General features: G+C 31.8%; 2 protein-coding genes across 5 annotated transcripts in view; both read left to right on the top strand.

Annotated features, from left to right (window-relative positions):
* Positions 1-15845, top strand: part of LOC130664536 (ATP-sensitive inward rectifier potassium channel 12-like) — a 312330-nt gene that overhangs the window by 12338 nt on the left and 284147 nt on the right. The window lies entirely within an intron of this gene.
* On the top strand, positions 13539-14300 carry LOC130665917 (probable serine/threonine-protein kinase cdc7). The gene is made up of 2 exons (XM_057466547.1): positions 13539-14094; positions 14158-14300. Exons 1-2 carry the CDS (start codon positions 13539-13541, stop codon positions 14298-14300), a joined length of 699 nt encoding a protein of 232 aa, XP_057322530.1.

The raw sequence follows: 15845 nt of genomic DNA, 5'->3' as shown, positions 1-15845 counted from the left end.
CATAACAGATTTAACGATACCAGCAGCGCCCCCAGCTAATGCACCAGTAGCGCTTAAGCCAGCAAAAATTGGTAATAAAAATGGCAACAATCCACCCGCGTTTATTTGCGGCATTGGAAATACACGTGATGATCGTATATTTTTTTTCCCAGCAACCATTTTTACAGCTTCACGAGCACCTCGCAATGCAGACTTATATGGTGAAATGTACTCATTCCCCCGTAAAAGTACACTTTCATTCATAGTTTTTTTAGCTGATTTAATAATTTGCCTGATGGGAATAAGTTTTTGTTCTTTCTTTACTGTCTTTTTTTTCTTTGTAGCATTTCTTTTAGATCCTCCCCTCTTTATTTTCAACTCTTTTTTAACTGCAGCCATTTTTTTCATTCCCATACCTAAACTTCTCTTCACTCTCATGGTTTTATTGACTCCCCAAGCCACGGCTTTTTCACCAAGGCTGGCATCGTTTGCATGAAGACGTTGTAAATCTTTTTCAGCAAGATCTTTATCAGCTGCATGACGTGCCGCCATATTGTCAGGATTTTTAGAATAAGCAATGCCATGCGCTTTACATGCTCTGTCCAGAGGATTTATACCTGGATCACCTTGAGCTAATCTTTTCGTCAATTTTATACCAGGCCCACATTACTGATATCCTGGCACATGTAATTCTATTGGCAATTTATTTATTACACTGTTGACAAAACCTTTGCCACGCTTAGCTTTAACTTTACTGGTACGTCCGCTCTTAGCCATTATAGCTTTATCACTAATCTCAATCGTATAAATACTCGGTACTTATAGGCATATTGATGAGTCAGAATTTAGTCATCAGCGGATTAACATCGTATTTAGTGTTATCTAAAATAATTCCAAATGAAGTTTGAAAAACAGACAGCTAAATTACCTGTTATCAATTTCGATCAAATAATTCAAGGTGATGAGAAAAAAATTCAAAAACGTCATAGTGCACTGCTACCAAATACTGTTCGAGCAGTTCTTTGTGGACCATCAAATTGTGGGAAAACAAATGCACTCCTTGCAATAATTACTCATCCTAATGGCTTGAGATTTGAGAACGTTTATGTATACTCTAAATCACTGAATTAGCCTAAATATAAATTCTTAGAGTCAGCACTACAGTCCATAGAAGGAGTTGGATACTTCCCATTTAATGATCATGAATCAATTGTTAATCCAGATGATGCACAACCGAATTCTCTTATGATATTCAATGACGTAGGTTGTGAGAAGCAAGATCATGTCAGAGCATATTTTCGTATGGGGCGACACAAAAATGTTGATAGCTTTTATCTCTGTCAAACCTATACACGTATACCAAAACATCTGATACGTGACAATGCCAATTTCCTCGTACTTTTTCGTCATGATAAAATGAATTTGAAGCACATATATGATGATCATGTGAATACAGATATGCCGTACAGTGAATTCGAAGATTTATGTTCAGCATGCTGGAATGATAAGAAAAGTGATAATAAACATGAATTTGTTGTAATTGATAAAGATAGTGAATTGAATAATGGACGTTATAGAAAAGGTTTTGACTGTTTTATGAGTATAAATTAATCACCCCTATACAAATTAACACAGTCATGAAGGACATTCGAGTGTGTAAACATGGCGTTTAGAAATATTTCTCAGCAGAAAGATATGTTGCTACAAATATCTAAAGTTAGTGATGCAATAAGACAGAAACATAAAATATTAAAAGTTGATAAAGACACTTCGGAACAAACTGCAAATGAAATGTTTAAACCTATAGTGGTACCGTTAAGGACGTTAGTTGAGAATTCAAAGGTTTTGAAACAAGAAATTAAAAAAGAGGATGAATCGGTGCAAAATTTTTTTCTGAAGAAACGTGAACATAGTGACTATCAAACTATTAATGACAATAGTGACATACATCGTGGTCAGAATACTTATGATTTAAATGTGAACAGTACTAGTAACACCAACTTGAATGAAACCATTATATCTAACCCTCCAACCTCTACAAGCACACCACTGAAATATGATAACTCCATATCTAAATGTATTGAGATGCTGAATAAAAAAAATCCTACAGGCTTAGATACAAGATTTGGTATTCGTAAAAAAAATAACCAATTATTTTTTGGTAATTCACCTGTCCAATTTGGTGATAATACTATTTTAGTGAATCATCAAAATCATATCTTATCTCCGGGGCTTATAGAATTGTTGTTCAAAAGTGATCCAAATGAAAAATCTATTACTAAAAATGACAGATGTGTACCATAAACTGATCATATCCACAAATACACACAAGAACAATTATGAATCCGAAAGAAGTCTTTATGTTGATAAGAGTTCTAAATATATTAAATATGTTGCTGATTTTATTGGATCACTAATAAAAAGAGGTAAAGGGCTACCTAACGTTATAACTGTTTTAAAGAAACGAAAATATGTGGATTACATTTATTGGGATGATCCTAATGAACTTGTAGATCTTCTTCGTCTGTTGATTGCATCTCAAACAGCTGGCAACTCTAGTCATTCGAATGAGATAATTTCAATTATTGAAGAGCTGCGTGGAGCTGAAATTATTTATCAAGAGAGGCATTAACAATAATTTATTATTTATGAAATAACATTCGAGAGAGAGGATCATCAAAATGGGTATCGATATATTTGGACGTGTATCTTCCCAATCGAATCAGGTGCAATTTAAAGGCTGTAGCAGTGGTAGTGTTGGACCACCTGGAAAAGGTTTGAAGCTAACAGATTATGGGCAGTATGACTTAGCCCGAAAAAGATTATGTATTGTTGCTGAACCTAAGGATGAAAGTAATGCGGTTACATATAATACTATAAAAATTGCAATAAAACAAGAATAAGATAGTGTGAAAGCAATCAGTGACTACAATAAATATCGTATAACTGATCTTGAAGATAAAGTAACGGTTGAAATAGTTAAGCTAGAGAATTAAATGATGAGTAGACATCAAGACCTCATTAACAAATTGACAACCAAAGTGAGTGCATTAGAAGAGAGTCATAGTGAACTGGTTCTACATAGCCAAGCGCTGTCAAGTCTTGTAACAGCGCTTGTGAGATCTGTAATACGTGATAAGCAAATATTAGCTGATGTTGATCATAGACTATCTGAACTTGCTAAAAATGGGAAATAAATAGAAAGTCATAGCTCCAGAGCTTCACAAACCAGCACGAAAAAATTATACTCGTCGTCATGTTGACATTCGAGGACTTGATGAAACTTGGCAAGCTGATTTGGTAGAAATGATACCATACTCTACAGCTAATAGTGGATATAAATATCTACTTACAATTATAGATAATTTGTCAAAGTACGCTCGGGCAGTTCCAATCAAAAGTAAAAGTGGAAGTGACGTCAAAAACGCTATGAAGTCTGTGTTACACCAAGGGTGGAAACCTAAAAGTCTTCACGTTGATCAAGGCAAAGAATTTTATAATAAAGAATTCAAAGATCTCATGAAACATTATGGGACTCATATGTACTCAACATTTAGTAGTTTGAATGCCTCCATATGTGAACGTTTCAATCGATCCCTTAAAATTAAAATGTGGTGCGAGCTTACAGAACGTGGAAATTACAAATGGATCGATATACTTGAGGACTTAATCGATAATTATAACCACACGAAACATCGGAACTCCAAAAGAAACCCTGCAGATGTAACTGTGGGTAATGAAGAACACATACTTCAGACAATTTACAAACCTCTTCAAAGTAAACAGGCGCGAAAACAAAATAAATTTAAAGTTGGAGATAAAGTTCGAATAAGCAAGTACAAACATGTGTTTGAAAAGGGTTACACACCAAATTGGACGACTGAAATTTTTGCAATTAAGACAATACAAACAAAAAGCCCAACAACATACAAGCTGATTGATTATCAGGATCAACCGATAGAAGGAGGATTTTATGCAGAAGAACTCAGTTAAGTCAAGTATTCAGATGTGTATCTAGTTGAGAAAATAATAAACAAACCCGGAAATAAAATCTATGTTAAGTGGTTAGGCTTTCATAATTTACATAATAGTTCTATTAATAAGACTGATTTATAAAACTATCATGTATTTTTTATAGTGTTATTATATAAAAAATAATAATAAACAATTCTGTTTTTTTTTTCATTTTTTTTTTATTTTTCATATTAACCATATTCATTCAAATTTATTTTACAAACTTAGAATTAAATATATTTATCTATATTATTATTATCTAGTTTTTATCTTTTTATTTAACACTTTATAACCCCAAGGTAAAGTATCATTTGAGGTGTCGCTTAATTTCCTTTTATTATCACACCAACTTAACGCTAATTTACTTTGTTTAATTGTTTTCACTTCATGATGACTACTTCTAATCAAACGTTAATGTTTTGTTATATTTACATGATCAATCAGACAAGTCTTAAGATCATCAAACGCGATCTTTCGCAAAGCGGATCCTTTGGCACCCTTAGCTCTCCTTTTAGCTACATTATTCTTATGAATTTTGAATGCATAAAGTTTTGCTCGTAACCCGAAAAAATCGGTTATTATTTGACCACTACACTCATCTTTCATAAGTCCAATTACTTTTTTATTTTTTAATGGAATGTTGTAAACATTATTTGGTGGGTAGTCAGAGGTATCAAATTTGTCAATGTCACGTTGAATTGTATTATAAATATTCGGTACGTTAAAATGATAAATTAAACTATCAGTATCTGTATATAATAATTTGGCTTCATTATCATTAAAATTTTTTTTAATATAATTATAGTGAAAATCATATATATAAGTTTTTGATAAATCTAAGATGCTGAAACCAATGTAAATTGGCTTGTTAAAGTATTAATTCACTTTCTTCAATTGTATTATTGCTAGGTTTTTATCAAAAATTTTAAAACTATGGAAATTAGGTTTTGATATTCGAGATTTTGCTCCATATCTATCTAACCATTCGTTAACTATTCTTACATCTGTATATTTTCGAACGTTTTCCATAGTTATACCGAATACAGCATTATTCGTGAGCTTGAAAAAGTTTTTTTCAAATTCATTCTTGGCGTTTTTGCGACAGTCTGTATTTTTATTTACACTTATCCAAAAAATTAAAGGAACAAGAAAATTTTATAAATTTTTTAGTGATTTTTGGAAGGCTGTGTTTTCGTGAAAAATGATCGTATCGAAAAAAGAAAAATAGCAAATTGAAGCTTGAAATCTCTAGTTTTAACATCTTTCAGCAAGATATTTTTTTTAGCCACGGTTTTTGCGGAATCAGAAGAAAAAGGTCGAGACAAAATTTTTCTAAATTTTTTGGTTTCGTTTTTTAGGTCTACGGGGCCGGGAAAAATTTTTTCAAAAAAACGAATTGATGGCTTGTTTAGGAAATTTATTCAGCTACAATTTGCTTTTTCTTGTTTCTCTGTACGACAATTAGCTGCTGAGATATCAGCCTTCAAATGAAAAAGGATCCGTTTGTCTTTGATTATTGATATCTCAGCAAGAAATGGTCACACAGTAATTTTAAGGGCAGTTCAATAAACTTGAATAAATCCCCTACAAGCTCCATTTTTGATTTTCTCAAAAAAAAATTTTTTTTCATCCTTGATATCCATTTGAAAAACCTTTAAAAAATGGCCATTTTCTGGTTTTTTAGTCTACTCATCGCTACTCTGCAAATATTGATAAAAAAATAATGTTGCCAGGTAATTTTACAGCTTAATGTACCCCCAAAAACCCTGAAAATTTTCAGATTGATCCAATGAACCGTTTGTCCGGTCCGATTGCTCAAAGTTTTACAAAACAATTAAAGACAAGTTTTGTTCCTTAATCTGTGTAATCGTTATCGAAATGAAAAAATCAATTTTTTTCGGATTTTCTTTCATTTTTGCGTTAGTTATTCAGTAAATGTAAGGTAAAGAAAAAAACAAAATTTTTTTTCCGAAAAACGAAAAAAAAATAACCCCCCGAATAAAACATAAAAAAAAAAATTGGAAAAAATTCTTGTTTGGTCTCGTTTTTTGGAAAATTTTTTTTTTTTTCCTCTTTACCTTACATTTACTAAATAACTAACGCAAAAATAAAAGAAAATCCAAAAAAAAATTAATTTTTTCATTTTGGTAATGATTACACAAATTAAGGAACAAAACTTGTTCCTTTAATTGTTTTGTAAAACTTTGAGCAATCGGACCGGACAAACGGTTCAATGGATCAATCTGAAAATTTCCAGGGTTTTGGGGGTACATTAAGCTGTAAAATTACCTGGCAACATTATTTTTTTTATCAATATTTGCAGAGTAGCGATGAGTAGACTAAAAAACCAGAAAATGGCCATTTTTTAAAGGTTTTTCAAATGGATATCAAGGATGAAAAAAAATTTTTTTTTGAAAAAATCAAAAATGGAGCTTGTAGGGGATCTATTCAAGTTTATTAAACTGCCCTTAAAATTACTGTGTGACCATTTCTTGCTGAGATATCAATAATCAAAGACAAAAGGATCCTTTTTCATTTGAAGGCTGATATCTCAGCAGCTAATTGTCGTACAGAGAAACAAGAAGAAGCAAATTGTAGCTGAATAAATTTCCTAAACAAGCCATCAATTCGTTTTTTTGAAAAAATTTTTCCCGGCCCCGTAGACCTAAAAAACGAAACCAAAAAATTTAGAAAGATCTTCAAACTAGAGATTTCAAGCTTCAATTTGCTTTTTTTATTTTTTCGATACGATCATTTTTCACGAAAATACAGCTTTCCAAAAATCACTAAAAAATTTATAAAATTTTCTTGTTCCTTTAATTTTTTGGATAAGTGTATATATGGCTTCAACCAAGCTGACTGCTTGAATTTCAAGACTTGATAAACTTTTACAAGCTTCATTCCTAAATTACGATACTGTTGTAAATTTATGTAATGAATAACATATTTTTGTTTAGAATGAAGTGTAGTGGCTAGTTTTGAATATTTTGCTCCCCGGTGGTATAAAATGTTCAGGGCACAGAGGTAAATCTTTATGCTGATCATGTTGTCACGATCGGAGTGAGTGAAGGCGACGGGTGAAAGGGTTATTTTAATTTATTATTTAATATCGGAATACCGAATTACCTCGTTCTATAACTCAACCAAGGAGTTCGATTGAACCGTCACGCGGCTACTGTGAGAACATATGAGTGATTGGGCACCGATTATTAATTTTTAAGTTATAATATGAAATTATTTTTATTCTGTCATCCAACCAAGGAATTCGGCTCACGTAGTAGTATATTGATATTGACAAGTTAAATTCTACATAAAAATATTATAATTTTAGACTTACCCAGAAGGGTTGATATACCTGCACACACACTCACTCCAAATTCACCAGTTTGAATTTGTGCACACAGGAATTTACAATGTTTATGACAGTTTATTGAGATTCACAGGTTGAATCTCTTCAAACGAACGCACTGCACGCTGAACCGAAAAGCCGGCTTTGCCTTCGAGTGAATTTTCTATGATTTTTAGGTTTTTATTAGCGGAATCAATTATTCCCGAACAAGAACTCCGATTTGGACGTCACGTGAAGGGGTTTAATTAATTTTAATGCGAACTCAAATGATTTTATTTTAGGTATCCAACCTAGGAGTCCAGATGCCTAGGCGAAGGACCGTCACGAGGAAAGGTTTTAAAAATAAAATTTAAGTCGCGTAATTTATAATTTTTAGTAAAAGAATCGAACTGCGGTTATCGATCTAGGAGTCCGGTTGCCTAGGCTGTGGACCGTCACGAGAGCGAATTTTGAAGTCGATTCAGTGAGTCTTACTCGCGGATGGATCCGACAAAGGTTTTAATCACAAAAGTAAAGAAAATTGAATTCCGGTTATCGATCTAGGAGTCCGGTTGCCTAGGCTGTGGACCGTCACGAGAACGAATTTTGGAATCTTGCTCGCGGATAGATCCGACAAGGGTTTTAGTTGCGGCGGTAATGACTGAATTTGAATATTTTTCCTGGGTTTATATATGAAAAGGTTTGAAAGAAAAGTAAGACCGAAGATGAAATAAAAAATGGGTTAAAGAAAGAGGAAAAATTATATATAAGGGTTTGATTTTTGAGCAGCTGAGAATGACATATTTATTGCTGGAATTCTTGGTATTTTGTAGTAAACAAGATATGAAATAGAAAAATAAGTCCGCGGTGGGCTGTTCGACAATAACTTTTATAAAAGATATGATGACATTTGCTGAGAAATATAATTGAAAATTTGAGAGAAAAGTTTTTCTATGGTGGTAAAGGGGGAAGTGAGGATTCGCGGGGAATCGTGGGATTTTAAAACGACATCTCTTTGACAAATATATGATGACTTTTATGGTCAACATATTTTTGTACTCTAGAAAAATATAATTAAAAGAAAAATAAAATTGAGAGGAAAAATTTGGGTGATAGAAAAAGGGAATAGTGAGGTTCTGCGGGGGACCATGTAATTTTTAAAGACAACGTCTCTCTGACGAATTTATGACGACACTTGCTACCAATATTTTAGACGGTTCTGAGAAATGTAATTAAAAATTAAGAGAAAAATAAAATTCGAGAGAGATTTGTACATTAGAAAAGAAATAGTAAGGATCCGCTGAACAGCGGGACCTATTGGTAACAGATGTAAAAATTCAATTCAAACTAGATCACGGAAATATCTTAATGAATTTATGTGACATTTATGATGATTTGAGGGACTTGCATTGGACATGTGAAAAACATTGAGACAGTGAGCTCTTCGTAAGGGACCAGCCGTAGCGGTGCAGCTGTGCATAGCGGGAGAGAGATATACAGAGTTTTCTTATTTGATTACTCCTATTTTCCTTTCTCTCTCACTCTTCTGATTTGACCATTCGTATTCACACACTCTTTCGGTGAGAATTCAGAACAAACCCAAAAAGATCTAGATGAATTTATAGGTGTGAAAGAATATACATGTGAATATACCCTCACATATACGTATACGCATTTTTATACATATTATTGGGTGTGCTTTGAACTACGCAGTCAAATTCTTATTTTAATAAAAATAAAAAAAATTAGAAGAATTGATAAATTAAAGTACGGTTAAATCGCGATCCATTTGTAACAATCGTTACAATGTAATTCAATTGGGTATTCTCAATCTGCTTCTAAAATATAACCAATTGTTGGACTATCATTACAAAATTTATTTACATCATGTACATCAATATCATCATGTATCCATTCAAAAGAATCTTGTGGTAATGGCATACTCATAACTGCCCCATATAGATTATTCACATCATAATACATGATATATGATTCATCTTCACTTTGATTAAAATTATCACCCATAAATCGATTATTAGCTTTTGCATATCAACTCGTATATTAAAAAACACCACCTCGTATTCCTTTCTAAAAAAATAATATCATCTCAGGATCATCTAATAAATCTAATTTTATATCTGTAAGCTTGAGCATTGCATCAAAAGCTAGTCCCAGCGCAGTGTAGTAATGTAAAGGATCTAATTCATACGTTTTATAACAACTGCTACGAAAATTATCAAATATATCAGCTAACAATAAGACATCTGTTTTTAAATATAAATCTGAATATTCACTAAGTGTACTTATATTAAATTTATCCCAAACTTGATTAGCATGATTGTGATCATTATCTGAAATATCACAATCATTAAGCATAGAATAAAATCATTTTTTATCTGGCAATTAAGCGTCATCAATTTTTTTTATCGAATCAATATATTCATAAGGAAATACACCTTTACGTGTAACTAATTTAAATTGCTCTGAATCAGAATAATACTTTTGTGTAATTTGTTTGTCATTATCATCAAGATACGAAGCAAATTTTTCAATACTTGATGCCATAAAACGAAAAGAATCTATAAATCTCAATTGTACAGATGTATTTTTGATAGACTTGGTGAATGCAATATATTTTTCCTTATTAATTGGTAAAATATTTAATTGACCATCAAACCATGTAGCTAATGGACTTATAATAAAATGTGAGTCATAACCAGATAGATTATGAAAAACTACTGGAATATTATGAGTTCGCTTATAATTCAAATTATACGAATTATGAGATGGGTCTCGATACTTTCCAGTAAAATGGCAATGATCACGACATCGTATTTCATTAGCTAATTTAAATGCTTTTCCACAGATGTGACAGAGTTTCGAATTATTGTGATAATGATGCTCATCAACTGTGAGTGGTAACATTTTAACATTATCTTTTAAAAATTTGTCAACGTTTCTACCTAAGATTTCTAATTTTCTTAAGAACCATATAATACAATCAGGTGAACGATTGATTTCAAACTTAGATAAAATATTGTCATAATTACAATGCATGTAATAAGCTATACTGTGAGGGACATGCTTTTGTATATCATTTGCACTAATCTCGAGAGTACATTCAAGGTCAGCATAGACTACAAACGGTACTGGATCCTTATATTTTAAATTTTTAAAACTTAGCACCTTATCTTCATCTTCCTCTGACAATCTCATTCGTACTTTATAATGTTTCAAACAATCAGGTCTGTGTTTCTCAAGTGTATGTTGAAACCTAAAATGATTTAATCATCGATCACAAAACCATAATCTTGATTGAGACTTTGAAATTTGACATCTGACTAGTCGAGAGAGATTTTTAATCAAAGCGAAATGATGTATAGGTTGATAACTATCAGGATTTTCATCATCATCACCATCATGCAAAGTAATATCTGTCTCAACCATTAATAAGGGAATAGTTTTTTTATCAGAATTATTTAAACTTAAATATAAAGGAACTATAATAGTATCATTTAAATTTTGATCTTTATTTGTAATAGTTTCCGATTCTATACCATAAACGTTAATGTTTAAACTATTAAGTTTTTCGAATTTCGGGATATCTTTAAGAGAGATTGGAAACCTAATACCTTGATGGTTGAAAACTGCATCCACATGATAATACGATGACACTCTTTCAGGATTCTTACTTTTTAATGGAAACAATGCGGATTCTATGCACCAAAGGAAACAGTAGATGTCATTATTCTTGATGTTCAAGACAGCCTTTTTGTTTTTTATATCTTGAGGTAAATCCACATACGTTAAAAAGCCAAGTAGCAGTGGAGCGTATCGTGAAATATTAATATTCAAATTTATAATTTCCCTTAAACTCCACCCTGAATCATTCTGATTGAATTCCTCCACTTTTTTTAGTAATGAATCGTAAACACTATCGTTAAACCAATCGGCAAGCGAAGTTGAAATGAAAATTTCATCACTTTTAGTTTTGAAGGATTTAGTATCCTTTATAGTGACGTCACTTTTAACATTTTCAAAATTGCATATCAGGGCTGTGCTAACTTTAATGTTCCCCTCACGATTGAGAACATTGCTAATTTTTTCAATCACTAACTCTTTTGCGTCGTTTAAAAATGCTCTCAAATCAATATGACCCTTGTTAACAATGCAACCAGTTTTGATTCTATTTTCAAACGCACTTTCCAAGTCCCGCAATTCAATTAAACTATTTGTATTGAGTCCACCACCAATGATAGGTCTGATTAAATGTAAAAATTTCTCACTATACCATTACAAAAGTGAGATGTTACTTTGTAAGTTTTTTCTTTCATAAACACTACTTTTACGGTCTAACAACAATTTATTGAACTGTTTGCAAGTGTCATCACAAATCCGTATCCACGTATGACACTTTTCTTCACTCACAGTATCAAGCTGTGATAATAGCTCATAAACTTGAGCCACTGATTTAATAACACCGTTAAACTCGGGAATAGACATTCTAATTTTTGCTGCAGTTGAAAAATTGATATTATTATTATTTATATAATAGTGGTTGAGCGGTTGAAAGAAAACGTGTTCCAACTTGAAAATCAACTCATATTGCTAACGTAAAACCCTTCATTATATACATAGGCGATGAAAAGCATCTGACCAACAGGCAATTTTGACGTTATCAATATTTATGTTATTTCTAGGAAAGCACTTTCTCTTTGAACACTGTGCAATATGACGCATGTTCAAAAAATTTTAATGTAAATTTTTTGCGATATATGTATAAATGTGAATCATCTTATAATGACAATAATAATTATTTGTGTTAAAATTTTAAAAAAGTTACTACTGTTGATACGAAAACTAATAGATCACTTCATAAATTTTTATAAAAAAATATATATAATAATTTTTGTTTTTGAATGATTTCTTTTATGACATTCGATAATTATTTTTTAATGTCTCTATTAACTGATTCAAGAGAACTAAAAAAATAATTTATTGTACCCTCTTAAGTAGGTGGGTTTATTTTTTATATCTTCAGTATGATATGAGAACAATAGGCTTAATGAAAAGAGTTACAAAATATTTTCAAACATTGTCGAAGTAATGCTGATAATGATGCATATCGTTTAAAATAATTTCAAGTAGCATAAATATTTTATGAAAAAGAAAAAAAAAAAAAAACTGATTTTTTTTTTTTTTTTTTTTAATGACTTTATTTATGACATTCGATAATTATTTTTAATCTCTCTCTCTCTCTCAACTGATTCAAGGAAACTACGAAAATTTATTGCACCTTTTCAAGTACGTGGGTTTATTTTCATATCTTCAGTATGATATGGGAACAATAGGCTTAATGAAAAAGAGTTACAAAATATTTTCAAACATTGTTGAAGTAATACTGATAATGATGCATATCGTTTAAAATAATTTCACGTAGCATATGAGTAATATTAGAAGTAGATAACTTCATAAGTATTTTATAAAAAAAAACATAATGATTCCTTCATGATATTTGAAAATTTTTTTTTTTAATGTATCTCTTAACTGATTCAAGAGAACTAAAAAATTCTTTAATCGATTATGCAAATAGCCAATTTTGAAACTGAATAAATACATTATAATTATTGTTATTATTATTATTATTACAAAGATTTACTTGATATTTTTCAAATAATACTATATCTTACATATGATTTCAACCCTTCTTCATTTTCTTCGATTTCTTTTACAAGACATCACAGCTATTGGTAATTAGGAATAATTATAGGTTGTGATAAATTTTAGTTAAAGGGTAGGGGCTATTTGCAAAGGATATAAAAGAATGCACATTGAAATTATAAATTAGTGTCTATTTTAACCATCTAAAGCGTCTAAAATTTCATAAAGTATAGTTGTGGAATATCACTTACATCGGAAAACAAAATATCATTTTAAAAGTAAGTAACTTTATTTTTATATTATTATTTTTTTATTTATTATTTATTTATTTAATATTTTTTTTTAATTAATTAAAATTTAGTTAATTATTTATTATTATTTATTCATTAATTTAGTTATTATTATTTTTGTTATAGTAATAATAATATTAATAATAATAATAATTTTTCAGGAAAAAAAAAAAATGGGAAATATTAACACACGTTATTTTCCAAACGTTTGGTTTAAGAATTTCTCTTACATTACAATTTTAAATGAGTTGAACCAGCAACAAGAGATGTGCACAACATCATCATCATCATCGTCATCATCATCAGCGGCAACTGTGGAAAGCGAGGATATTTGGAACCATATCTTCAGCATTTTTGGAGAACACCCGATGACCTTGGATATGACCGAGGATGGAGTTTGGGTGTTTCAACTTACTGGGATTGAAATGTCAATCCAACCCACGCCACAACATTACAGGCTGATCGATGAGGAAGCAGTGAGTTTCTCCAGACGTCAGGCAATGCGACATTTATCGTCACCGGCACCACCGCTTACGTTGTCGAAGACGTTAAGTGATGATGATGAGTTTTTACTTATGGGTGAACCTCTGGCGCACTCTACACCCATACCATCATCATCATCATCATCAGCAGCAGCAGCAGTAGCAGCATCTCAATCATCTGGCTACCCTGAGTCTTCGAGACTGTCATCTGAAAATCTCTCTGTAAGTGACTCTGAGCAGTTGCAGCAAAATGCTCAGGGTATAAATGAGCTGCTGCAAATAAGAGAGCAGCTATATCATGAGATTCTGCATCTACAACAGCAGCAATATGAGCAGGCCTGTATAATTCAGACCCAAGACCTCAATTTATAGCAGTGGCAGCGTCGTTTTGCTCAATTGCAAGACGAATCAAACATGCTGTTGAATCAACAACAACAGCAACTACAACAACAACAACTACAGGAACAACAACAACTTCAACAGCAACAATGGTTGCAGCAACAACAGCTAGAGCAGCAGCAGCAGCAGCAGCAGCAATGGCAATAGCAGTGGCAACTACATGAGCAGGAGCAGCCGTGGGAAAATCCACATTTATTTCGGCCTGATGATGATGATATGGATTTCCACCATTATTAGTAGCTTCTTTGATATTATTATTATAATTATTATTATTATTATTATTATTATTATTATTATTATTATTATTATTATTAGTATTATTATTATTATTATTATTATTATTATTGATTTTTTTCTTACTATCGTATGTATTTTATGTATTATTTAAATAAATCTTATATATATTATTATTATTATTATTATTATTATTATTATTGTATTTTTTTAACTTCCCGCTAAAAAAATTAAGAATTTTCGAAAATTCGGGAAGTTAATGGTTTCCGTCCGATTTACGAAAATCGAATTTCCATCAGATGTCGACGTTTTGAGGTCCGAGGGAGCTATTCTGACTAATTTCACGATGATGTCCGAGTGTATGTATGTATGTATGTACGTACGTACGTATGTAAATACCTGTATCTTTTGAACGGATGAACCGATTTTGAACTTTAAGGTGTCATTCGACGCGGATTGTCAATATCTTGAAGCCGAGAGAAAATTGAGCTTGATCGGTAGGGCTTGTTCAGAGATACTCCAAAAATAAAGTTTTTTGAAAAATGTTTTTTTTTTTGATAACTTTTAATGTGCTGGATAGAATGATTCCAAAACGAACTGGGCTCTAGAGCTTTATAAGCCGCGTCGAATGCCACCTCAACCATCAATATCGGTTCATTCGTTCAAGAGAAACCGCTGTCGAAAGAATTAAAAAAAAATTTTTTTTTATTTTTCCTGAAATATCACAAAAACGACTCGATAAATCGAATCCAAAATTTGATCAGCTTTAGAACTTGACAAAACGCGTCGATTGCCGCCTCAACCATCGAAATCGGTTGATCGTTCGCGAGATATCGTGGGAGAAAGAAATGCTAAAAAATGGATTTTTACAAAACAATGGCATACAAAAGTATTTGCGAGCTCGAAGAGCTTGAAAATTTATTCACAATAGTGTTTTCGAGCTCAACGAGCTCGAAAACAGCGGGAAGTTTTGGGGCTGGCCCGCAGGGTCAACTTATAGACCGATTTTTAACTTCCCGCTAAGAAAATTGTAAATTTTCAAAAATTCGGGAAGTTATTGGTTTCGGTCCGATTTACGAAAATCGAATTTCCATCAGATGTCGACGTTTCGAGGTCCTAGGAAGCTATCCTGACTAATTTCACGATGATGTCCGAGTGTATGTATGTGTGTACGTACGTACGTACGTATGTATGTATGTAAATATTCATAACTCTTGAACGGATGAACCGATTTTGATCGTTGAGGTGTCATTCGACGCGGCTTGTTAATGTCTTGAGGCCGTAGAAATTTGAACTTAATCGGTAGGGTGCGTTCAGAGATATTTCAAAAATAAAATTTTTTTAAAAATGTTTTATTTGGATAACTTCCAATTTGCTCGATGGATTGATTCCAAAATCTAATCAGCTCTAAAACTCTATAAGCCGCGTCGAATGCCACCTCAACCATCAAAATCGGTT

Source organism: Microplitis mediator, chromosome 3, assembly GCF_029852145.1.
Source record: "Microplitis mediator isolate UGA2020A chromosome 3, iyMicMedi2.1, whole genome shotgun sequence".
In the NCBI taxonomy this organism is placed as follows: Eukaryota; Metazoa; Arthropoda; class Insecta; order Hymenoptera; family Braconidae; genus Microplitis; species Microplitis mediator.
This window is presented reverse-complemented; position numbering and strand designations above follow the sequence as displayed.